At 40.1% G+C, this 24,348-nt stretch overlaps 1 protein-coding gene across 22 annotated transcripts in view; it reads left to right on the forward strand.

Moving 5' to 3' along the window:
- The window catches only part of GIT2 (GIT ArfGAP 2), a 57,581-nt gene that overhangs the window by 11,144 nt on the left and 22,089 nt on the right, over window positions 1–24,348 (forward strand). For 13 of the 22 annotated variants that reach the window (XR_006820968.1, XM_046024107.1, XM_046024115.1 and 10 more), the window contains 7 exons: window positions 1,085–1,179; window positions 15,147–15,192; window positions 15,331–15,336; window positions 16,324–16,375; window positions 19,599–19,671; window positions 19,891–19,988; window positions 20,991–21,102. Coding sequence is in view for 21 of the 22 variants with exons in the window: in XM_046024107.1 (XP_045880063.1) it covers window positions 1,085–1,179; window positions 15,147–15,192; window positions 15,331–15,336; window positions 16,324–16,375; window positions 19,599–19,671; window positions 19,891–19,988; window positions 20,991–21,102 (482 nt within the window). In the remaining variant the exon portion in view is untranslated. The remainder of the gene's footprint in view (window positions 1–1,084; window positions 1,180–15,146; window positions 15,193–15,330; window positions 15,337–16,323; window positions 16,376–19,598; window positions 19,672–19,890; window positions 19,989–20,990; window positions 21,103–24,348) is intronic. The other 9 variants (XM_046024109.1, XM_046024112.1, XM_046024116.1 and 6 more) reach the window with 3 other exon arrangements.

The following is a 24,348-nucleotide window of genomic DNA, read 5'->3' on the forward strand; positions in this document are numbered from 1 at the left end:
CTTCAGCTCAGGTCATGATCTCAGAGTCCTGGGATCGAGCCCCGCATCGGTCTCTCTGTTCAGCAGGGAGCCTGCTTCCCCCTCTCTCTCTGCCTGCCTCTCTGCCTACTTGTGATCTCCCTCTCTGTCAAATAAATAAAATCTTTAAGAAAAAATATGCATATCTCAGAAATCAAACATGTGGTAGATCGAAGGAACTTCCTAGTGTCTTGAATGGTGGGAAAAGAAAGTGGCAGAAAATAGACTTCGGCGTTTAAGGGAAGAGTGCCCTCGGTGCTCGGTACTTATTATCACTTATCTTGTAGTTTTCTCATGTGCCTTGCATATATAATGGTTTCTCAGTGTAATAATTTATTTACATGCCTGGTTACTAAACAGATTTCAAGCAGCTTAAGTATTTACTTTGTGAATGAAGAAAAGCAGATCTCATGTTTTCTGTTAGGTGAAGTAAGGTTTTAGGAGGTAAAAGTAGCTATGAGTGGGAGTTGTGCATTCTGTTGGTCTATCTCTCCCTGAATTACAAACCTTAAAGTGGATACTAAACTCTCATCTAGAATCAGACTGGCTGAATCAGGAGCCTCTAGGGGAAAGACCTTCTTCAAAATACTGACGTTCACACTCATCCCATCCTTACTGATTCAGAATTCCCAAGGTTGGGGCCTAGATTTCTATATGTTTTTAAAAACACTTCAGTTAATTTTTGAGAACCTCTACCCTAGACCATTTATTAGTTTTATTTTCTACCTCATTAGATGAAGTTATTTATCACTCCCTTAAGTCCTTCATTTCTTTATTATGTACTCTGTTCTGTGAATCATTTCTTTATTAAGTACTCTGTTCTGTAAATTAATAAAGTACTCTGTTCTGTAAATTAATAAAGGGGGTAGTTCATATTGTGAAAACAGTTTATAAAGGTGAGAATCAAAGTAGACCTTGACAGTGTACCTCACACAAAAGGTTGATTATTCTGAGAAGTCACATTTGGTAAATTGCTCAGGTGTCTTAGAAGACATCTCTCTACTTTTTTATTCTAGAGCCAGTGGCTGGTGGGGAATATAAATGGTACTTTGTTTTCTCTTGGTAGGCAAGGAGGGCACCATGAGCTGGCAGAACGCCTTGTAGAAATACAGTATGAGCTGACCGACAGACTAGCCTTCTATCTCTGTGGCAGGAGACCAGGTGAGTGAAAGGACAGCAGTCTCTCTACACCTTCATTCAGGTAACTAACCTCTGGAAAAACAAGTTGGAACACTATTACCCAAGATCTCTGCTTTAACATATTCTTAAGAAAATTGCAAATAAGGATTTTTATTTGAAATAACTATAATATACTCAGTTATATGTGAAAGGTATAGTCAGTCAAAACTCCTGGAATTTTGGTTTTTAAGACTTTAGCTCCAGAGGAGTAACTATTTTAAGAACAAAAGAGCATAATTGAATGTGCACTATAGTTCTTGTGCGTAATGGGACTAAGAATGGAAGGACAGAGCAATAACTTACATAGTTATTTGAAGAATTCTCCTATCGAAGGAATGGAAGAGAGTCCAAAAATGAACTTTGCCAAGTTTATTTATGAAGTAGAACTGGAGTCGGCAAACCGTGGTCTGTGGGCCAAATCTAGCCTGTCACCTGTTTAAAGTTCTGTTGCAAGATAGCCATGCCCAGTCATTTACATATTGTCTGGCTATTTTCACACTATCATCACAGAACTGAGTAGATTGAGGGCTGCCTGGCTAACTTAGTAGAGCAGGTGACTCTTAATCTTGGGGTCATGAGTTTGAGCCCCACATTGAGTGCAGAGCTTACAGAAGGAAAGAGGGAAAGAAGAGAATAGATTGAGTAGTTGCAACAAAGACCCTATGGCTACAAAGCAAAAAATATTTACTGTCTGGACCTTTAGAGAAAGTTTGCCAATCCCTGATTAGAATATCCATATACACCTGTATAGTGGTTCCCTAATCTGGTTGTATGATGGAGTTAAGAGCCTCTGGTGTGATTCCCAGGGAGATGGGGTAAGCTCACCCCCCCCCCCTTTCTTTCCTGCTAACTACAATTTAAAATCCTGGACCAGAAGCATGGAGTAGCTATCTAAGGACTCTGGATGGTGGTTTAGGGAGTTCAAAGTACCATCAAGCTGGTGGTGAGTGTCCTGGTTATTTTACTTCTGATACGGCCTTTGTGATAGCCTGGAACTGTATAACAGGTGCAAAGAAGCCTTCTCTCTCTGGTCTGTGGAGCAGTAAATGGGATCTTATGGGACAGAGAATTGGGGGGTTCCCCTGGGGTTTTTCTTCTTCTCCTTCCTTTTTCCCCCACCCTAGCCCCTAGGCAGTCATGTGGCTACAGCAATAGCAGCACAGCTGCCTAAATCTCTGACCAAAAGTGTGAGGAGAATACTGACTGCATTTATTTTTCTATTCTCTCATCACTTGGCCAGGAGGCAGAGCCTAACCTGGTCAGTTGCCTGCTAAAATTCTTCTAAAATTCTTCTAGTAAAAATACTAGAATACTAGTATTCTCCATAGAATTTAAAAAAGACTCAGCATTTCACAACATCATACACAGAATGTCTGGGATATCAACTGTAATTACCTGACATAGGAAGAACCAGGAAAATTCCAAAGACTTGCAGGGGAGAAGATGGTCAACAAATGCCAACCCCTGGAGACACAGATGTTGGAATTAATCAGACAAAGACTAAAGCAGATAGCAGCATTATGCTTTAAGAAGTAAGGGTGAATGTTCTTGAGGCAAATAGAAATATAGAAGGTCTCAGCAGAGAAACAGACCCAGATAGAAATGCTGAACTGAAAAATACAATAATGAAAATTTTAAAACTCACTGGATGGGCTTAATAGCAGACTGGAGATGACAAAAGAGTCAATGACTTAAATAGATCACTAGAAATTACCCAATTTGAGCAACAGAGAGAAGAAAGAGTGGGAGGAAAAATTGAAACTGAACACAGAGCCCAGGGACCTATATGACAATATCAGAAGGTCGTATTTGTATCCTCACACTCCCAGAAAGAGATCCCAAAGCCTGGTGCAGAAAAAAATTTTGAAGAAACATGGGTTCAAAACTCTAAATTTGGCAAAAGACGTAGACTTCAGATTTAACAAACTCAGAGAATGCCAAATAAGATAAACTCAGTAAAATCCTCCCTCAGACACATGAAAATCAAACTGCTAAAAACCCAAAGACCAAAAAAAATTGAAAGCAATCAAGGGGGAAAAAAAAATGACAAGATGTGAAAAGACAGTTTGAATGGCTGTGTTTTTAATTGCAAAGGAAGTAGATGAAAAAGAAGTAGAACAATTTTTTAAAGTCCTGAAAGGAAAAAACTATCAATTCATAATTCCTCTTCCAATGAAAATAACCTTCAGGAATGAAGGCAAAATAAAGACATTTTAAGATGAAGAGAAGTAGTTGCTCTAACAGAAATGTGAAAGAAAGTTATTTGGATAGAAGGGAAATGATACCAAAGGGAATCTGGAACTTCAGAAGTGAAAGAAAAGCAACTGAAATGATAAATATCTGGATAGATATCATAGACTGTTTTCCTCCTAAGATCTTTGAGATATGCATGGCAGTTTAATGCTTGTCTCATGGGGTGTTCAGCATATGTCAGTGCGATACATTGATAAGGACGACATAAAAGGGGAGCAGGTAAAAGAAATATGGAGGTGAGGATTTTACATTCTTCTTAAGATGACATAATATTCTGGGCGCCTGGGTGGCTCGATGGGTTAAAGCCTCTGCCTTCAGCTCAGGTCATGATCCCAGGGTCCTGGGATCGAGCCCCACATCTGACTCTCTGCTCAGCAGGGAGCCTGCTTCCTCTTCTCTCTCTCTCTGCCTGCCTCTCTGCCTCCTTGTGATCTCTTTCTGTCAAATAAATAAAAATCTTTAAAATAAAAAAAAATTACTACTAAAGATGACAAAATATTCTAAGTAGACTAAAAGATTATGTATACTGTAATGCATAGTACAAGCATTAAAAATGGTCTACACAATGGTAGGTGGTCAAAACCTCTAGAGATAAAATGAGATGTTAAAAACTACTCAAATAACAAAAGAGACTTCAAAACATTCCAGGAAATAGAGAAAAAGAGAGAAAGAGGAACAAAAACCTGAGGCCCAAACAGAAACTAAACAAAAATCCTAGACTTAAATCCAAACATATTAATAATTACATTAAATGTTATGTTAATGACATAAATGTACCAAATAAAAAGCAGAGATTGTCAGAATGAATTTAAAATAAAAAATGAGTTCTAATAACTATATGCTCTCTATAAGAAACCTACTTTAAATATAATGATAGAAGTTAGTTAAAAACAGAAAGGTATAAAAAGATATATCCTGGGAACACAGTAAAAGAAAGCTAAAGAGTTTAAGTTAATACCAAACAAAGTAGGGACACCTGGGTGGCTCAGTCAGTTAAGCGTCTGCCTTCAGCTTGGGTCGTGGTCTCAGGGTCCTGGGATCAGGTCCCACGTCAGGCTCCCCCACCCCGCTCAGCGGGGAGCCTGCTTCTCCCTCTCCCTCTGCTGTTCCACCTGCTTGTGCCCTCACTCTCTCTCTCTGACAGATAAATAAATTCTTTTTTTTTTTTTTTTTTAAGATTTTATTTATTTATTTGACAGAGAGAGATCACAAATAGGCAGAGAGGCAGGCAGAGAGAGAGAGAGAGGGAAGCAGGCTCCCTTCTGAGCAGAGAGCCCGATGTGGGACTCGATCCCAGGACCCTGAGATCATGACCTGAGCCGAAGGCAGCGGCTTAACCCACTGAGCCACCCAGGCGCCCCAAATTCTTTTTTTTATTTCTTATTTTTGTATAAACATATAATATATTTTTATCCCCAGGGGTACAGGTCTGTGAATCGCCAGGTTTACACTCTTCACAGCACTCGCCACAGCACATACCCTCCCCAATGTCCATAACCGCCCTCCCCCTCTCCCAGCCCCCCTCCCCCCAGCAACCCTCCGTTTTGTGAAATTAAGAGTCACTTATGTTTTGTCTCCCTCCCATTCCCATCTTGTTTCATTTATTCTTCTCCTATCCCCCTAACCCCCCATGTTGCATCTCCACGTCCTCATATCAGTGAGATCATATGATAGTGGTCTTTCTCCGATTGACTTATTTCACTAAGCATGATACCCTCTAGTTCCATCCACATCGTCGCAAATGGCAAGATTTCATTTCTTTTGATGGCTGCATAGTATTCCATTGTGTATATATACGACATCTTCTTTATCCATTCATCTGTTGATGGACATCTAGGTTCTTTCCATAGTTTGGCTATTGTAGACATTGCTGCTATAAACATTCGGGTACACGTGCCCCTTCGGATCACTATGTCTGTATCTTTAGGGTAAATACCCAGTAGTGCAATTGCTGGGTCATAGGGTAGTTCTATTTTCAACATTTTGAGGAACCTCCATGCTGTTTTCCAGAGTGGTTGCACCAGCTTGCATTCCCACCAACAGTGGAGGAGGGTTCCCCTTTCTCCGTATCCTCGCCAGCATCTGTCATTTCCTGACTTGTTAATTTTAGCCATTCTGACTGGTGTGAGGTGATATCTCATTGTGGTTTTGATTTGTATTTCCCTGATGCCGAGTGACGTGGAGCACTTTTTCATGTGTCTGTTGGCCATCTGGATGTCTTCTTTGCAGAAATGTCTGTTCATGTCCTCTACCCATTTCTTGATTGGATTGTTTGTTCTTTGGGTGTTGAGTTTAATAAGTTCCTTATAGATTTTGAACACTAGCCCTTTATCTGATATGTCGTTTGCAAATATCTTCTCCCATTCTGTCAGTTGTCTTTTGGTTTTGTTAACTGTTTCCTTTGCTGTGCAAAAGCTTTTGATCTCAATGAAGTCCCAATAGTTCATTTTTGCCCTTGCTTCCCTTAGCCTTTGCCGATGTTCCTAGGAAGATGTTGCTGTGGCTGAGGTCGAAGAGGTTGCTGCCTGCATTCTCTTCAAGGATTTTGATGGATTCCTTTCTCACATTGAGGTCCTTCATCCATTTTGAGTCTATTTTCATGTGTGGTGTAAGGAAGTGGTCCAATTTCATTTTTCTGCATGTGGCTGTCCAATTTTTCCAGCACCATTTATTGAAGAGGCTGTCTTTTTTCCATTGGACATTCTTTCCTGCTTTGTCGAAGATCAGTTGACCATAGAGTTGAGGGTCTATTTCTGGGCTCTCTATTCTGTTCCATTGATCTATGTGTCTGTTTTTGCGCCAGTACCATGCTGTCTTGATGATGACGGTTTTGTAATAGAGCTTGAAGTCTGGAATTGTTATGCCACCAACGTTGGCTTTCTTTTTCAATATTCCTTTGGCTATTCGAGGTCTTTTCTGGTTCCATATAAATTTTAGGATTATTTGTTCCATTTCTGTGAAAAAAAATGGATGGTATTTTGATAGGGATTGCATTAAATGTGTAGATTGCTTTAGGTAGCATAGACGTTTTCACAACATTTATTCTTCCAATCCAGGAGCATGGAACATTTTTCCATTTCTTTGTGTCTTCCTCAATTTCTTTCATGAGTACTTTATAGTTTTCTGCATATAGATTCTTAGCCTCTTTGGTTAGGTTTATTCCTAGGTATCTTATAGTTTTGGGTGCAATTGTAAATGGGATTAACTCCTTAATTTCTCTTTCTTCTGTCTTGTTGTTGGTGTAGAGAAATGCAACTGATTTCTGTGCATTGATTTTATATCCTGACACTTTACTGAATTCCTGTACAAGTTCGAGCAGTTTTGGAGTGGAGTCTTTTGGGTTTTCCACATATAGTATCATACCATCTGTGAAGAGTGATGGTTTGACTTCTTCTTTGCCAATTTAGATGTCTTTAATTTCTTTTTGTTGTCTGATTGCTGAGGCTAGGACTTCTAGTACTATGTTGAATAGCAGTGGTGATAATGGACATCCCTGCCGTGTTCCTGACCTTAGCAGAAAAGCTTTCAGTTTTTCCCCATTGAGAATGATATTTGCGGTGGGTTTTTCATAGATGGCTTTGATAATATTGAGGTATGTGCCCTCTATCCCTACACTTTGAAGAGTTTTGATCAGGAAGGGATGCTGTACTTTGTCAAATGCTGTTTCAGCATCTATTCAGAGTATCATATGGTTCTTGTTCTTTCTTTTATTAATATGTTCTATCACATTGATTGATTTGCGGATGTTGAACCAACCCTACAGCCCTGGAATAAATCCCACTTGATCGTGGTGAATAATCCTTTTAATGTACTGTTGAATCCTATTGGCTAGTATTTTGGTGAGAATTTTTGCATCTGTGTTCCTCAAGGATATTGGTCTGTAGTTCTCTTTTTTGGTGGGATCCTTGTCTGGTTTTGGGATCAAGGTGATGCTGGCCTCATAAAATGAGTTTGGAAGTTTTCCTTCCATTTCTATTTTTTGGAACAGTTTCAGGAGAATAGGAATGAGTTCTTCTTTAAATGTTTGGTAGAATTCCCCTGGGAAGCTGTCTGGCCCTGGGCTTTTGTTTGTTTGGAGATTTTTGATGACTGTTTCAATCTCCTTACTGATTATGGGCCTGTTCAGGTTTTCTGTTTCTTCCAGGAAGAAATTTTGTCTGTCAAATAAATATTTGTCTGTCAAATAAATAAAATCTTTAAAAAAATAATAAAATAAAATTATTAGATATTCTTGTTGGACAGACCCTTTGAGTATGATATCGTGTCCTTCCTCATCTCTTTTTTTTTAAAGATTTTATTTATTTGACAGACAGAGATCACAAGTAGGCAGAGAGGCAGGCAGAGACAGGGGGCGAAGCAGGCTCCCTGCTGAGCAGAGAGCCGGATACGGGGCTCGATCCCAGGACCCTGAGATCATGACCTGAGCCGAAGGCAGCGGCTTAATCCACTGAGCCACCCAGGCGCCCCGATCCTTCCTCATCTCTTATTTATAGTCTTTGGCTTAAAATCTAATTGATCTGATATAAGGATTGCCACCCCAGCTTTCTTCTGATGCCCATTAGCATGGTAAATTGTTTTCCTCCCCCTCACTTTAAATCTGGAGGTGTCTTCGCGTCTAAAATGAGTTTCTTGTAGGCAACATATAGATGGGTTTTGTTTTTTTATCCATTCTGATACCCTGTGTCTTTTGATTGGGGCATTTAGCCCATTAACATTCAGGGTAGCTATTGAGAGATATGAATTTAGTGCCATTATTAGCCTGTAAGGTGACTGTTACTGTATATTGTCTCTGTACCTTTCTGATCTACTACTTTTAGGCTCTCTCTTGGCTTAGAGGACCCCTTTCAATATTTCCTGTAGAGCTGGTTTGGTGTTCGCAAATTCTTTCAGTTTTTGTTTGTCCTGGAAGCTTTTTATCTCTCCTTCTATTTTCAATGATAGCCTAGCTGGATAGAGTATTCTTGGCTGCATGTTTTTCTCGTTTAGTGCTCTGAATAAATCATGCCAGCTCTTTCTGGCCTGCCAGGTCTCTGTGGATAAGTCTGCTGCCAATCTAATATTTTTACCATTGTATGTTACAGACTTCTTTTCCCGGGCTGCTTTCAGGATTTTCTCTTTGTCACTAAGACTTGTAACTTTTACTATTAGGTGACGGGGTGTGGACCTATTCTTGTTGATTTTGAGGGGGGCTCTCTGCACCTCCTGGATTTTGATGCTTGTTCCCTTTGCCATATGAGGGAAATTCTCTCCAATAATTCTCTCCAATAGACCTTCTGCTCCCTCTCTCTTTCTTCTTCTTCTGGAATCCCAATTATTCTAATGTTGTTTCGTCTTATGGTGTCACTTATCTCTCGAATCCTACCCTCATGGTCCAGTAGCTGTTTGTCCCTCTTTTGCTCAGCTTCTTTATTCTCTGTCATTTGGTCTTCTAGATCACTAATTCTTTCTTCCGCCTCATTTATCCTAGCAGTGAGAGCCTCCATTTTTGATTGCACCTCATTAATAGCTTTTTTTATTTCAACTTGGTTAGATTTTAGTTCTTTAATTTCTCCAGAAAGGGCTTTTATATCTCCAGAGAGGGTTTCTCTAATATCTTCCATGCCTTTTTCGAGCCTGGCTAGAACATTCAGAATCGTCATTCTGAACTCTTGATCTGACATATTACCAATGTCTGTGTTGATTAGGTCCCTAGCCTTCGGTACTGCCTCTTGTTCTTTTGTTTGTGGTGATTTTTTCCGCCTTGTCATTTTGTCCAGATAAGAGAATATGAAGGAGCAAATAAAACACTGAAAGGGTGACAAAGACTCCAGAAAAATGCGCTTTAACCAAATCAGAAGAGACCCCATATCGTGGCGGGGGGGAGGAGAAAGGGGATAAAAAGAGGTTCAGAAAAAAAAAAAAAAAAACAAATAAAGAAAAATATAAAAAAGAAAGAATATATATATATATATTAGATAAACTAGTCAAAAAGCGTTAAAAAAGAAAAGGATAAAAGTTTAAAAAATTTTGGCAGAAGTAGAAAAAAGAAAGAAAAAAACATTGAAAAAAAAATTGAATTAACCACAAGACGAAAGAATCATTGGGAGAAAGCCATGAGTTTGGTGCTTTGCTTTCTCCTCCTCTGGATTTCCGATGCTGTCCTAGGTATTGAACCTGCTTTCCTTGGTAGATGCACTTCGTCCAGGCTGGATTTTTTGTTGATCTTCTGGGGGAGGGGCCTGTTGTAGTGACTCTCAAGTGTCTTTGCCCGAGGTGGAATTGCACCGCCCTTACCGGGGGCCGGACTAAGTAATCTGCTCAGGTTCCCTTTCGGAAGCTTCTGTTCCCTGAACGCTTTCCATAGAGTTCCGGAGGACTGGAATGAAAATGGCGGACTCCCAGTCTCCGGCCTGGAGGAGCCAAGAGCCCAGGGCCCCACTCCTCAGTGCACCCCCAGAGAACAGCGCCCAATCACTCCCGTATCCCCGGCCTCCAGCCGTGCTCCGAGCTCACCCAGCCTGCGACCAGTTCAAGGTAACCCCAAGCTGAGAGTTCAGTCCTCGGCTCTGTCTCTGTAGCCGGCTTCTCCGTTCTAATACCTGCGAGCTCTGCGACACTCCGACACCCCCGATCCTTCTGTGACCCTGTGGGACCTGGGGCCACGCTGACCCCGCATGGGCTTCACCCTGGTTTAGCCTCTGGAGCGATGTCCCTCAGTGGAACAGACTTTTTTTTTTTTTTTTTTAAAGATTTTATTTATTTATTTGACAGAGAGAACGGAAGGGAAGCAGGCTCTCCGCTGAGCAGAGAGCCCGATGTGGGACTCGATCCCAGGACCCTGAGATCATGACCTGAGCCGAAGGTAGCGGCTTAACCTACTGAGCCACCCAGGCGCCCTGGAACAGACTTTTAAAAGTCCTGATTTTGTGCTCCGTTGCTCCGCCGCTTGCCGGGAGCCGGCCCCTCCCCCCGCGGTGTATCTTCCCGTCACTTTGGATTCACTTCTCCGCCAGTCCTACCTTTCAGAAAGTGGTTGATTTTCTGTTTCTAGAATTGCTGTTCTTCTTCTCTTCGATCTCCCGTTGGATTTGTAGGTGTTTGCAATGTTTAGATAAGCTATCTAGCTGATCTCCTGCTACCTGATGTAGTCTCAGCCTGCTACTTCTCTACCATCTTGACCCCTCCCCGCTAAATAAATAAATTCTTAAAAAAATAAAAAAGGTAGATTTCCAGGGCAAAGAAAATTAGCAGTGATAGAGAGGGACATAACTTGGTGATCAAGAGTCAGTTTTCCAGGAAGATGTAACAATTCTAAATGTGTACACACCTAGCATTGGGGTTTCAAAATACATGAAGCAAATTTTGATAGAACTAAAAGGAGAAAAGGTCAAATCCCCAATTCTTGGATATTCAGCAGTCTTCATTTAGTAGTAGATGGAGCTGGTAGATGGGAATCAGCAAGGATATGGGGCACTTGGCTGGTGCAGTTGGTAAAGCATGTGACTCTTAATTGCAGGGTCGTGAGTTCAGGCTTCACAGTAGGGATGGAGACTACTTAAAAGAAACAAATAAAATGAAATTTAAAAGAAGAAAATCAGCAAAGATAGCAAACTGAAACCAAACCATCAGCCAACTGCATGTAGTTGACATTTGTAGTGTGCTCTACCCAACATTGTCAGAATACACACTCCTTTCAAGTAAATGTTGAACATTCACCAAGATAGACCATATCCTGGGTTATAAAACAAAGCTTAACCAATCTAAAAGAATTAAAATCTTAAAGAGTATATTCTCTGACCATAATGGGATTAAGGTCCTAAAAAGTAATAAAACTGTAACTGGAAAATTCCCAAATGTTTGAAAATTAACACAGTTTTAAATAATCCATGGGTCTAAGAGGAAATCTCAAGGAAAATTAGAAAATATTTGCAGATGAATGAATTATGAGATGCAGCTAAATTAATTCTTAGAGGAAATTTTATAGTATTAAATTCTTACATTAGAACACAAGAAAGCCCTCAAATCCTCCAGCTAAGGTTACGTCATAAGAAACTATGAGTTTCAAAAAAAAAAAAAAGAAACTATGAGTTTCTTATTGCTTACTCATCCAAAAAGATGAGCAAAATAAACCCCAAGTATGCAGAAGATAACAAATATAACATATAACATATAAACATATAACATATAAACATATAACATATAAAAAAAATAACAAAGATAAGAGCAGGAATCAATGAAATTGAAAAAGGAAAACAGTAGAGGGAAATCAGTGAAACCAAACGCTGATTTTTGAAAAAAAAATAAATAAATATCTAGCCATATTATAAAAAATACAATGTACACAAATTAGACAACTTAGATAAAATGAACCAGTTCCTTGAAAGCCACCAACTACCAACCACCTACCCAAGAAGAAAGAGGTAAATACATAATCTTAAATTTTAAAGAATTTTAATTTGTACTTTAAAACATTCCATTAAAGAAAACCCCAGCCCACATGACTTCACTGGTAGGTACTGTGAACAAGCTGAAGTGATACTGCAGTGTAGCTATTCAACAGATAGGTTTTTTGTTTTGTTTTGTTTTGTTTTTAAAGATTTTTATTTATTCTACAGAGATCACAAATAGGCAGAGAGGCAGGCAGAGAGAGAGGGGAAAGCAGGCTCCCTGCTGAGCAGAGAGCACGATGCGGGACTTGGTCCCAGGACCCACTCACGACCTGAGCTGAAGGTGGAGGATTAACCCACTGAGCCACCCAGGCGCCCCATCAGCAGATGGGTTTTATGACTCATGTGATTTGCTAGCTTTGCAATTATGATTCTTAGTGGACATTTTTAAGTGTTAGGAATTCACACTCCAAGTTTTGCACATAAAATGAGACTATTCTACCAAACATTTGAAGAAGAAATAACATCAGTTCTACATGATATTTGGAAAATAAAAAGACAGGGAACATTCTGAACTCATTTTGTGAGGCTACCATTACCTTAACACCAAACCCAGCAGAGACAGCACAAAAAAAAAAAAAAAGCCCCCCCCCCGTGAACATAGACACCAAAATCTTGAACAAAATGTTAACAGATTGAGTCCATGTATATATGATATATATGTATATCATATGTACATATTTCATAACCAGGTATGGTTTCTAGATGCCAAAACTAATTAAATATTTGAAAATCAATATGATTTATCATATTAACAGAATAGGAGAAGAAAACCCTCAATCTTATCACTTGATGCAGGAGAATTTAATAAAATTCAACATTCCTTCATGATAAGAAAAAACTTAGCAAACTTGGAATAGAAAGGACTTCTTTAAGCGGATAAAGAGTATCTGTAGAGGGATGACTGGGTGGCTCAGTCAGTTAAGCATTTGCCTTTGGCTCAGTTCATGACCCCAGCGTTCTGGGATTGAGCCCCACATGGGGGGGGGGTGTTCTTGCTCAGCAGGGAGCCGCCTTCTCCCTCTCCCTCTGCCTGCCACTGTCCTTGCTTGTGCTCTCTCCCCCTCTCTCTGACAAATAGAATCTTAAAAAAAAAAATCTGTAGAAACCCACAGCTGACATCATCCTTAATGATGAAAGATTGAATGCTTTTGCTCGAATATCAGAAACAAGGCCAGGACGTCCACTCCCACCATTCCTATTCAACATTACACTGGAAATCCCCCAGTGCCATACGGCAAGAAGAATATAAGGCATACAGATTGAAATGGAAGAGCTACAACTGGTCATAAATGAGATGGTTTCTATGTAGAAAATCCCAAGGAATCGATAATAACGTTCTTAGAGCAAATAAGTGAGTTTAGCATGGTTGCAGAATATAAGGGAAATAATGAAAAATCAATCATATTTCTATAGATTAGTGGTGAACAATTGGAAAAAAACTAGAAAAACAATACCATTTATAATAGCTCCAAATTAGATGCTTAGGTATAAATCTGACAAAATATTCATGGGCTGTGCATGCTGAAAACTACCAAATCTACTGAAAGAAATCAAGGAAGACCTGAATCAGTGGAGAGAAAACTGCATTTATGAGTTAGAATAGTAATGTGTCAATTTTCCACAAATTGATTTGTAAAATTAATGCAACTCAAGGATTTTCTTGTGGACATAGATGTACCAATTCTGAAATTTACACAGAAAAGCAGAGGAACGAGAATGGGACCATTTTTGCAAAAGAAGAATGTGGGCAGAATCACACCTCCCAGTTTTAACTTGTGCTATAAAGCTCTGCTGAACTCAAGACTGTGGTTTTGGAGGAGAGACAGACATACAAGTCAGTTAAACAGTAGAGAGAATCCAGAAATAGACCCACAAAAATATTTTCAGTCGATTTTTTGAGAATTGCAAAGACAGTTCAGCAGGGGAAGAACAGTCCTTTAAGTATATGGTGTTCTAACAACTGGACATCTATATGCAGAAATATAAACTTCAGTACCTTCCACCTGGCATAAAGGCTGTAACTCAAAATGGATCGTAGATCTAAATGTAAAACATAAAAGTATAAAACTTTTGAAGAAACAGAAGAAAATCTTCATGATCTTGGATTAGGCAAAGTGTTTATATGTAACACCAAAAGCACAATCCATGAAAGAAAATATGGGTAAATTGGACTTCATAAAAACTGAACGCTTTTGCTGCAAAGGCTGCAGTTAAGAAAGAGTGAAAAGACAGGCCACAGACTGGGAGAAAATATTAGGAAATCACGTGTCTAACAAAAGACTTGGGTCCAGAATATTTATACCTAAATATATAAAACTCAACAGTAAGAAAACAAACAACCCAGTACAAACTGGGCAAAGACCATATCCAGATGCCAGATAAGCACATGAAGTTGAGATGCTCAGCATCATTGGCCATTAGGGAAATGCAGATTAAAAGCACAAGACACCGCTATACACCTATTAGAATGACTAAAATTTAAAAACCTGCCAAAGAAACTGACAACATGAGTGGGAAGATGTGAAGCAACTGTAACTTTTATATTGCTGGCTGCGAACACAATGATAGAGTTACTGTGCCAAAAAGTCTAGCAGTTTCTTACCAAGTTACATACACATTTACCTAGTACCTACATAACCTAGCATTTCCATTCCTGGGTATTTGTCCCAGAGAAATAAAGACTGATGTTACACAAAAACCTATATTTGAATGTTTATAATGGCTTTTTATTCATTGGCATGTGATCAGTGTCCTCCAGAAGCTAGGTTGGGACTGGCTCAGTAGGCATTGTAGAAGGAAGCCCCACCCAGATCTGCCAAGACTATCTGCCCCAGCCTTGATGGTTTTATGCTAATTGATTAATTAGAGGGTAAGCCACCAAAGCCCAAGGGTGTTCCCCCATCCCACATGGAGAGATGATAAAAGCCCACGCTGCTCATTTAGGCTCCCTAAAAGTTTTCTCCATGACTGAAGATCATCAGTTACACTGGGAATGAAATGAAGTGTAGGATTCGTGTGAGCACAGCCTTTTTGCTTAATGACGTCTGGACCTTTGTGCCGGAAGAAAATGGGAATATGATTCTTGCTACTAACCAGGTCTTGGGCAGTTCGTAGTCAGTCTGACAACTTCTGCCCCTTCCCCAAATAATTCATAGTTATGAGAAACTACTGATGTCAAGATGTAAATTAAGAAAATTATGGTAGTGTTCCTTTATCGATCTTACCAGTATTTATATAAACAAAACTCTGGCTTGATTTCTGTTTCAGATCACAAAAATGGACAGCACTTTATAATACCTCAAATGGCAGACAGGTAAGGCCACTGAAATACCAATCAGTTTTATCTGTCACTATTATTTCCTTGGTTGTATAGTGTTTAAGTGTATTATACTTTGTATTTAACAAAGCCCATACATTTTTCTCTTTTACGGCTATACAATTTGGAAATAAGACGGCTGTAAGTAAACCACCATGTAAAACTTCAGTTTGAAAGAGTACAAGTAACAGACATACTAGTAAAATTGGGGTTAGTGATATTGTCACAGTTTTAGCTAGTTGTGACGGTGTATCGTGTCAGTAGGTTGTATCACAGAATATTTCTGTATTATCAGAGAGGATATTCTTTGTCTGTAACAGGGATTGGCAAATTTTGTAACGGCTAGATAGTAAATATTTTAGGCTTTGTGGGCCATACAGCCTCTGTCACAACTGCTCAGCTCTGCCATTTGTAGACGAAAGCACCTGTGGACGTGAGGTAAATGAAGGGCAAATCAGTTGCAAGAAAATTCTCTTTCTGGACACTGAAATGTGAATGCCATGTAATTCTTCCTGTGTTAGGAAACATTTTTCTTTTGCTTTGGGTTTTTTTTCCCCCAAACCACTTAAAAATGTAAAAACCATGCATAGTTCATGGGCTGAACAAAGAAATGAGCTATAATCTGCCAAGCCCTGGTCTGTGAGGTTAGCAAAGTTCACAACTGCAGGAATGAACTTGAAATCCTTATTTACCCAATTACCTTTGCACAAACACTGTCAAGAGTTTATGAAACAGTTAGCTGTTACTTCACATGTAATCTTGCCATTCTGGTTTTTCACATTCTGCCCTTTTCATATTTCCTTCTGTCGTGCTTTTTTTAATACTTCAAGAATTGAGACTTCTCACATAAAGGGCCTGGGGATGAACCATCAATAGTTTTTGTCTACTAGTTATTCAGTGATTATCTTTATGTGTACCATGTTGCGTGACTTTGATTTTTCTAAAAGGAGTTACAAATTCTTATGCTCAAAAGTTTTCTCGCTAACTCTAATGGGCTATAGAATTTTTGTTCTGACCTGTCCCCGAACTGTTAATTAATGTCTTGATGCCTTGCCTATCTTAATGTTCCATAGGACTCATAAAAATGGTTTTTATTTATTTGCTTATTAGTTCTGTACATTTTCTTAGCAGCCTGGATTTGTCTGAATTGGCAAAAGCTGCTAAGAAGAAACTTCAATCCGTGAGTATCTCTGTTTCCTAGTGAAGTTCATTGTGGGAAACCATGCATCCTGCTGATACCTGTCCTCAGCCCATTACCTGCTGCAACAGATGACTTTGTTTCCTACTCTGGGATGTTATAAAATCCGAAGCAGAGACAGAAGGTACTTTTAAGTTTAGTAGATCTGATTTATCGGCTCTGCATCGGGTAATGGCGTTTTTCTCTGTCATTCTGAAAGCGAAGACTGTGCCTTTGATGTTAGGGAGTTGTTTCTCCTGAGAGTTCCCTAGTTTCTCTCAAGAGTGGGACACACTTTTAGGGATGCCTTCCGGTAGCCACCTAGGACACTAGGGAAAGACAGGAGCTGACGTTTGAGTTGTGAGTGCCGCAGATCCACTTGGCCGCCATTTGGGATTGGGCCACCACCATTACTGTCTTGCAGAGCCCACGTTGTTCGGCAGAGCTTTTTAAGTGTTTGTTTTCAAGAGCTAGTGGTCCTTCCCCAGGTGCGTGCTCAGAGCTTGCCCGGTTCTGCAGGGCCGAGCCTCCCTTCCGTCTGCGTCCCTCTTCCCAGCCTGTCCATCTCAGCCTCATTCAGGGGCCCGACAGACCAGCTTCTCTGGGCAGCTTCCTCTTAGTTCGATCCCCACAGATGAGGCCTCACCAGGGTGCTTCCTCGCCACCTCAAGCACCAGATTGCCTGCCTTGGGCTGTTCTCATAGCTCTCTGGATCAGAACCAAGATTCTTAACTTCTTGTCGTGACCTTGAAGGGCGTCATCCAGTGCCCACCGTTCAGTTTTTGCCCTGATTTCCTTCTGGTTCCTTCTGCGTGTGTGCATGTGTGTACACAGGTGTGAATGTATTTAACTATTCATTTTGGGTTAACACTCTCCAAGGCCATCTTCAGATCCTCTCTGGGAATCTTCTCTTTCTGCAGTGTTCTGCTTTCCTGCCTTCCAGCCCTTTTGTCATTCAAGTAGCTGAAATCTGACCACCTAGTGTCGAAGGGAGTTTCCCCAAGCCTGACTCTGAAATTGCCTCTCCTCTCCCCCAATGTATGACTTTCTCTTTGTTCCTCTTTTCACGGAAGACCCTTTACTAATAGTTCATATAATATTAAGTACTAAATATTACATAAAATGAATTTATCGTTACTAGTATTTAACTGTGTTATGAAATAAATGTATTTTATGCAATTTGGTGTCTCTGTGTTCTGTATCTGTGGTTATGTGTGTCTCTGTTTTACCACCTTTCTTAAATTTAGGTCATATGGTAGGATGATTAAGATGACAAGCTTCGGAATCAGATAGCACTAAATAGTCTCATTTCCTCTTAATTAGAGTATATAAGCCAATTTTTATTTTAAATAATACAAACATTATCGGTAATACTCCAGCTCCCTTTGACTGACCTACATTTGCTACACTGAGAGAGCTGCACAAAAGTTGGGGTTACGTTGGTCACATCTCCAACATGCGGCAGGCGCTAGATAAATATGTGGAACAAAGTTGAGTATAGCTCTCAAGAGCTCAGGCTCTGGCTCAGACTGGTCAGGTACAGAGCTCATCTCTGACAGGCTCCTTAGCCTCTCCATGTCTTGGCATCCTCTCCTGGAGAGGGAGCTAATGATCAATCAGCGGCTGCAGATCTGAAATGCTCCATGAGGATGGACCGCTGTTATTACTTGTTGACCCCACCCCGTGGTCTCCCCTTGCGGGGGATAGCTGGACCAGTGCCGCTGCAGTGTTTATCCTAAAATTTCTCCCTCTCTCCAGCTGAGAGAAATAGAAGACTAATATACTTCCCAAATTCGTAAGTGTTAACACTGGAGAGACTTAAATTTGGATCTCATGTCCATCACTTGCTGGCTTTGTGACTTCAAGCAAGCTCCTAACTTCTGTGCTTCAGTCTCCTTGTCTGTAAAGTAGGATAATAGTAGTTCCTGTCTTCGTAGAGGTGTCCTGAGTATTAATGTGATGATAGGAGCACAGTGCCTGGGATGGAAGCCTTCAGTCTGGCTGTTGTAGTTACTGAGTAGTAATAACCTTAGCTTGTAGCCCCTTATTGGGAAGAGACTGGATATTTAAGAGGCAGGTTCAAGTTCCTAGTCCCTCATTACTTTATCCAGTGAAAGGCTCTCAGAGTTTCTTTTCAACTATAAATATAAATTCAGCACACAAGAGAAAAATGTGGAAAATGGACAGGGGGAATCATCTTCATTCACTATATTCTTAGTGGATTCAGGCTCAATATTTTGATATATTCTGAATCTTATTTTATATGCATGGCATTTTTTTGGTATGGAAGCTCAGTCTTAATTATAGGATTGTATATCCTGCTTCTCTCACCCAACAGCCTACCCATTTTAACAAGCTCCCATGAGGTCTGTTTAGCCAGTCTTTTAAATTGCCACATAAAATACCTTCTGGTCACTGTGTGACTGGATATTTACTGGGCCCCATCTCAGGGCCAGGTACTGTGGGTGGACATAAGGAACACAGTAAGGAATAAGATTCAGTGTCAACTAAAAAGTGACAGCCACCAACCATCAGGGTGTGTTTTATGAGGAAAACAGTGCAGAGAGCTAGAGCCATCCTGGTGGAGGCTTAGCCTCAACTGGACTGAGGAAGACCCAGCTGTCCTTCCCATCCCAGTGGCTGCCAGCTGGTGTAGAGACTATTCTGTTGGCTGACACTGCACGGCACGCTGATTACACAGGCTGCCCTTTGTGGGGGGTACTGAGTACTTTCTGGGATTGGAGGCCTGCTTCCTGAAGAATATAGCAAAGTGGCCTACTGAAGACTGGATGGTGGTTTCTGCAGTGGCATGTTTTACATTCTGAAGTTGGCATGTTTTGGCATCTCTGTCCCACCATGGGTTTAGGATTGTTTCTATCTGTGGGCACCAACAAATGCTCAAGAGCAAAAGAGGGGACTTTAAAGGGTGATGTCATGCAGAGAGTCGAGAACTGGACCCTGCATTTCAGATGACTCTGCCCTCCTTTATAGCACACCCCTGTCTGCTTGTCACAAAGGAGTGAGGCTGCTGTGGGAGGCAGATATTTCTAGAAGATCTGTGCTATTCTGGAAATGTTATTGTCTGTTTGACAGTGGGTGTTTACTAAGCACTGACTTTGGATAAGACATTGGAGATTAAAGGGTGAATAAGTCACAGTGCCCACTCATTCTCCCAGCTTTTAATCCTTGTCCCTTGTGTTTCTGGTATTTTTTTTTTCACTTGCAGCTAAGTAATCATTTGTTTGAAGAACTTGCCATGGATGTGTACGATGAAGTTGACAGGCGAGAGACCGATGCAGGTGACTGAAAGTGTGGCTTTCTCTTACAAGCTTCTGTTGTTGGTGGGCAGTACTTCTGCTGTCCTGGTGTTGCACATTGTCGACATTTACTTTTGTGTATGTTGGTTTTGGAGTGTGCTTCCCCTAGTCTCCCTTGTGACGCCCAAGCCGCAGCTCTCCGAGAAGCTGTGGCACACTCGTGGTGATAAGATTCTGTCTCTGGCTCTTTCCTCTGGCTAGTCTGGCTTGCCACGCAAAACCACAGCACCCTGGTAACCGAGACAACTGTCGTCCCCTTCCTTCCGGTCAATCCTGAGTACTCTTCAACACGGAACCAGGCAAGTGGCTGAGTCTGAGAAGTAACCAGTGGTGGTATTTGGGGAAGGGCCAATACGGTATTTAATTTTCCGAGGCCAGGTATTTTAAATTTTTTGATCGATTAAAGTTAATATCCTTTACACACACACATATACACAACTCAAGAAATCGGCAAGAAAAGCAATAAATGTAAATCGAAGACTAGAAAAGAATATAAAATAATGCACAGAAGAAATATAAATGGCTCACAAATGTGAAGAAATGTTTAACCTAACTAGTAATCCAAGAAAGCAGCCTAAAGGCATTCATTAAAATTTCATCAATCAACTACTCCAGGCTGGTAAGAATATAGGAAAATGGGCTTTCTTACGCTATAGATAAGAGTTTCCATTGCTGTAGACTTCAGAAAAGTGATTTGTTAACTGATTTTAGAAGCCTCAAAATTAAGTCCATCCTTTTCCATACATAATCCTTATTTGGGAATGTATGCTAGTAAAATAAAAATAACAAAGATTTATGCATAGTGATTTTCATCAAAGCACTGTATAAAATAATAGAGCATTTTACAGCCTAAGCCTCTGTCAGGAGGAGAAAGTTTGAGTAAATTGGGAAGGACTTTTAATTTTTATTGATTAACGGCTATATATAATGATGGAGTCCCAGCATCTAGGCTGTAACTATCTTGAAATTTTGAATTTTCTTCCAAATCAGTATTTCATTACTCGGTCTACTTCAAAACTGCATTGATAATGGAGAAAAAAGCATCAGGTAGAAATATTTTGGTTTTGTTCACAAAAGTAAATGTGCACGGTATTATTTAGTTCTCTTGTGTAGATGGCTCTGTCCTGTTTGCAAGGAAAATGTTGATGTGTGCCTCCCCTAGACTGCAGTGATATTTTGATCATGCTTGGAAGTCTTTGCTTGGGAGTCTTACTCAAGTCTAACAATGTGATTGGTTTTATGTGAATATCCACATGTATGTCTTCACATTTGGGAATATTTCCAATTATTTCCTCTCTCAGGGCAGACAGAAACTCGCTCGGTTTAACGCCCATGAGTTTGCCACACTGGTCATCGACATTCTCAGTGACGCCAAGAGGAGACAGCAAGGCAGTCCACTTTCTGGTTCAAAAGGTAACTGTGTCAAGCTGCTAAAATTTGCTTCTTTGGCCTTCTAAACTCAACACAGGTATTAAATTTAAAATTATAAATTGACTAAAACAATTATCATGAAAAGTTTACCCTTGTGAGCCCTTATGAAGTATAAATATTTCAGTGTTGTTAACTGCTATTCAAATTTGTCCAATATGTTTTTTCCTCTTAGATTGCCTATCTTCCCTATAAAATTGCATCCTGAAATTAACTTAAAAGTCTGACTTAGGTCTTATTAAAGGGCAGAAGAAAAATCAGCCTTCTTGATTGATACTCCAGCTCACCTATTATTGGTTACAAACAGAATTGAGCTCTAAATAATAAAATTTGTTACTCTAAACTTTAGATGTCTACAGTAAGAATTATTGTGGTTTAAACTTGTAGAGAGCACCGAGCCCTATATCCAAGATGCCCTGTTGAGTCTAGCTTAGTAGTTCCATGTCCCAGCTCTGTGCTTAAGAACACATTCTTCTCCATCTCTATCACTATATACTTCTTGGTTTTTTTCTAATTATAGAATTAATACATTTTTAATTATAAAACATTTAAACAGAAGAAATACATACCATAAAAATTAAGGTTTCAGGGGCGCCTGGGTGGCTCAGTGGGTTAAGCCTCTGCCTTTGGCTCAGGTCATGATCTCAGGATCCTGGGATCGAGCCCCATGTCGGGCTCTCTGCTCAGCAGGGAGCCTGCTTCCCCCACCCCTCTCTGCCTGCCTCTCTGCCTACTTGTGATCTCTGTGTGTCAAATAAATAAATAAAATTTAAAAAAAAATTAAGGTTTCAGTTCATTAACTGACATTAGTTTGGTTTTGATTTTACTGGCTCAACCAGGAATAAGCAAATTCTTAAGAAAATCTACTAAATTTTGGTGAAGGTGCAGTGATACATACATTTGAAATCTCAAAATGTATATACTCTTTGATTTGGTGTTACTATTTCTATTAATTTGAGGGGAAATAATCAGAGATGTTGTGGGAATATGTAATACTTTTATGAAAACATTAGAAACAAATAATAGAGTAGTGAAAATCATATATTTGAATAATGCAGACATTTCCCCCCCCAAAGAATATATAATGACATAACATAAAGGAATAGATTAGTCTTTTTTTAAGTATTTAATGTAATCCCCATTTTGTAAGGAAAACATTTATACACATACATATGTACAAGTAAATATACCACATTAAGTACTGTGTAAATACATAATCCTCATTATTTCAGATCACATATTTGCAAATTCATCTACTAAAACTTATCTGTAACTTCGAAATCGGCATTTTCATGGCAACTTATGGACATGTGCAGAGAGGCAAAAAATTTGAGTTGTCCAAAACTCACTTTCTCAATTAAAATTTAACAAACCATTTGTCCTTTTGTCTCACCTGTCATACTGTTATAAGTGTCCTTTTTAGGTCTGCTTAGTACCACATTTTACATTTTTGTGCTTTTTGTTGATGATTCTGCTATTTAAAATGGCCCCCAAGCATAGTTCCTTAGTGCTGTCTGGGGCTTCTTAGCACAAGAAAGCTGTGATGTGCCTTATGGAGAAAATACCTGTGTTAGATAAGTTTCATTCAAACATGGGTTTTAGTGCTCTTGGCTGTGAGTTCACTGTTATTGAATAAACAGTGTATATTAAAGGTGTCTGAACAGGGACGCCTGAGTGGCTCAGTCAGTTGGGCGTTCTTGGTTTTGGCTCAGGTCGTGATTTTTTTTTTTAAGGTTTTATTTGTTTATTTGACAGAAAGAACATGAACAGAAGCTGGGGGAGTGGCAGGGAGAGGGAAGCAGGCTCCCTGCTGACCAAGGAGCCTGACACAGGGCTTGATCCCAGGAACCCTGGGATCGTGATCTGGGCCAAAGGCAGATGCTTAGCCGACTGAGCCACCCAGGCGCCCCTTAGGTTGTGATTTCATGGGTTGTGGGATTGAGCCCCATGGGAGGCTCCACACTCAGTATGGAGTTTGCATGAAATATTCTCTCCCTCTGCCCCTCCCCTACTCACGCTCTGTCACTCTTTATCTCTCAAATAAATAAATGTTTTTTTGTTTGGGGGGGGGTTTAAAAGATTTTATTTATTTATTTGACAGACAGAGATCACAAGTAGGCAGAGAGTCAGGCAGAGGGGGAGGGGAAAGCAGGCTCCCTCCTGAGCAGAGAACCTGGATGCAGGGGGTTCAATCCCAGGACCCTGAGATCATGACCCAAGCCAAAGGCAGAGGCTTAACCCACTGAGCCACCCAGGCGCCTCTAGATAAATGTTTTTCTAAAAATGTATAATTGGGGTGCCTGGGTTGCTCAGTCCTTAAGAATCTGCCTTCAGCTCAGGTCATGATCCAAGGGTCCTGAGATCCAATCCCACATCGGGTTCCCTGCTCAGCTGGAAGCCTGCTTCTCCCTCTCCCACTTCGTCTACTTGCGTTCCCTCTCTCATTGTCTGTCTCTGTCAATTAAATAAATAAAATCTTTAAAAAAAAGATAAAAAATTTTAAAATGAAAATACAAAATGGTGGGTAAGCAGAAACACACATAAAGTAAGGTTCTGTATTGATCAGTGAACAAAATCATGAGCTAAGGCTGGCAGGAACCTACCCCTGTGTGTCCTCTTGTAACAGTGGTTCAAGACTTGTTAATTCAGCCTTCACACCTTTAGGGACCATACCAACTACAAGTGATGAAATGGACTCTTTATGTGTTTAGGGAAAAGACCAGAAAGATATAGACCAGAATAAATCAACAGCTATGATTGATTACCACTAGCTTCAGCTTTTCTTTTCTTTCTTTCCTTTTTTTTTTTTTTTTAAGATTTTATTTATTTATTTATCAGAGAGAGAGGGAGAGAGCACAAGCAGGAGGAGCAACAGGCAGAGGGAGAAGCAGGCTCCCCGCTGAGCACAGAGCCAGATCCTGGACTCGATCCTAGGACCCTGGGATCATGACCCAAGCCGAAGGCAGATGCTTAACTAACTGGACCACCCAGGCGTCCCTCAGATTTTCTGTATTGAGTATTACTTCTGTAATTCAGATGATATATCCATTTTAAATATTAATTTGAAAAATAAAAATTCCTATTGGAAATCAGAGGTCACCTTGAGTTACTTGCCTCAGAGAAGTTGGAGAGACTTGGATAATTTGTGAAATCTTTTAGTCAAAATGTGTTAGAGCCTATAGAATCATCCCTGCTCCCCCGTAGGCCATACCTCCCTGGTGTGCACGTGTG

Source organism: Meles meles, chromosome 12 (assembly GCF_922984935.1).
Source record: "Meles meles chromosome 12, mMelMel3.1 paternal haplotype, whole genome shotgun sequence".
NCBI lineage: Eukaryota > Metazoa > Chordata > Mammalia > Carnivora > Mustelidae > Meles > Meles meles.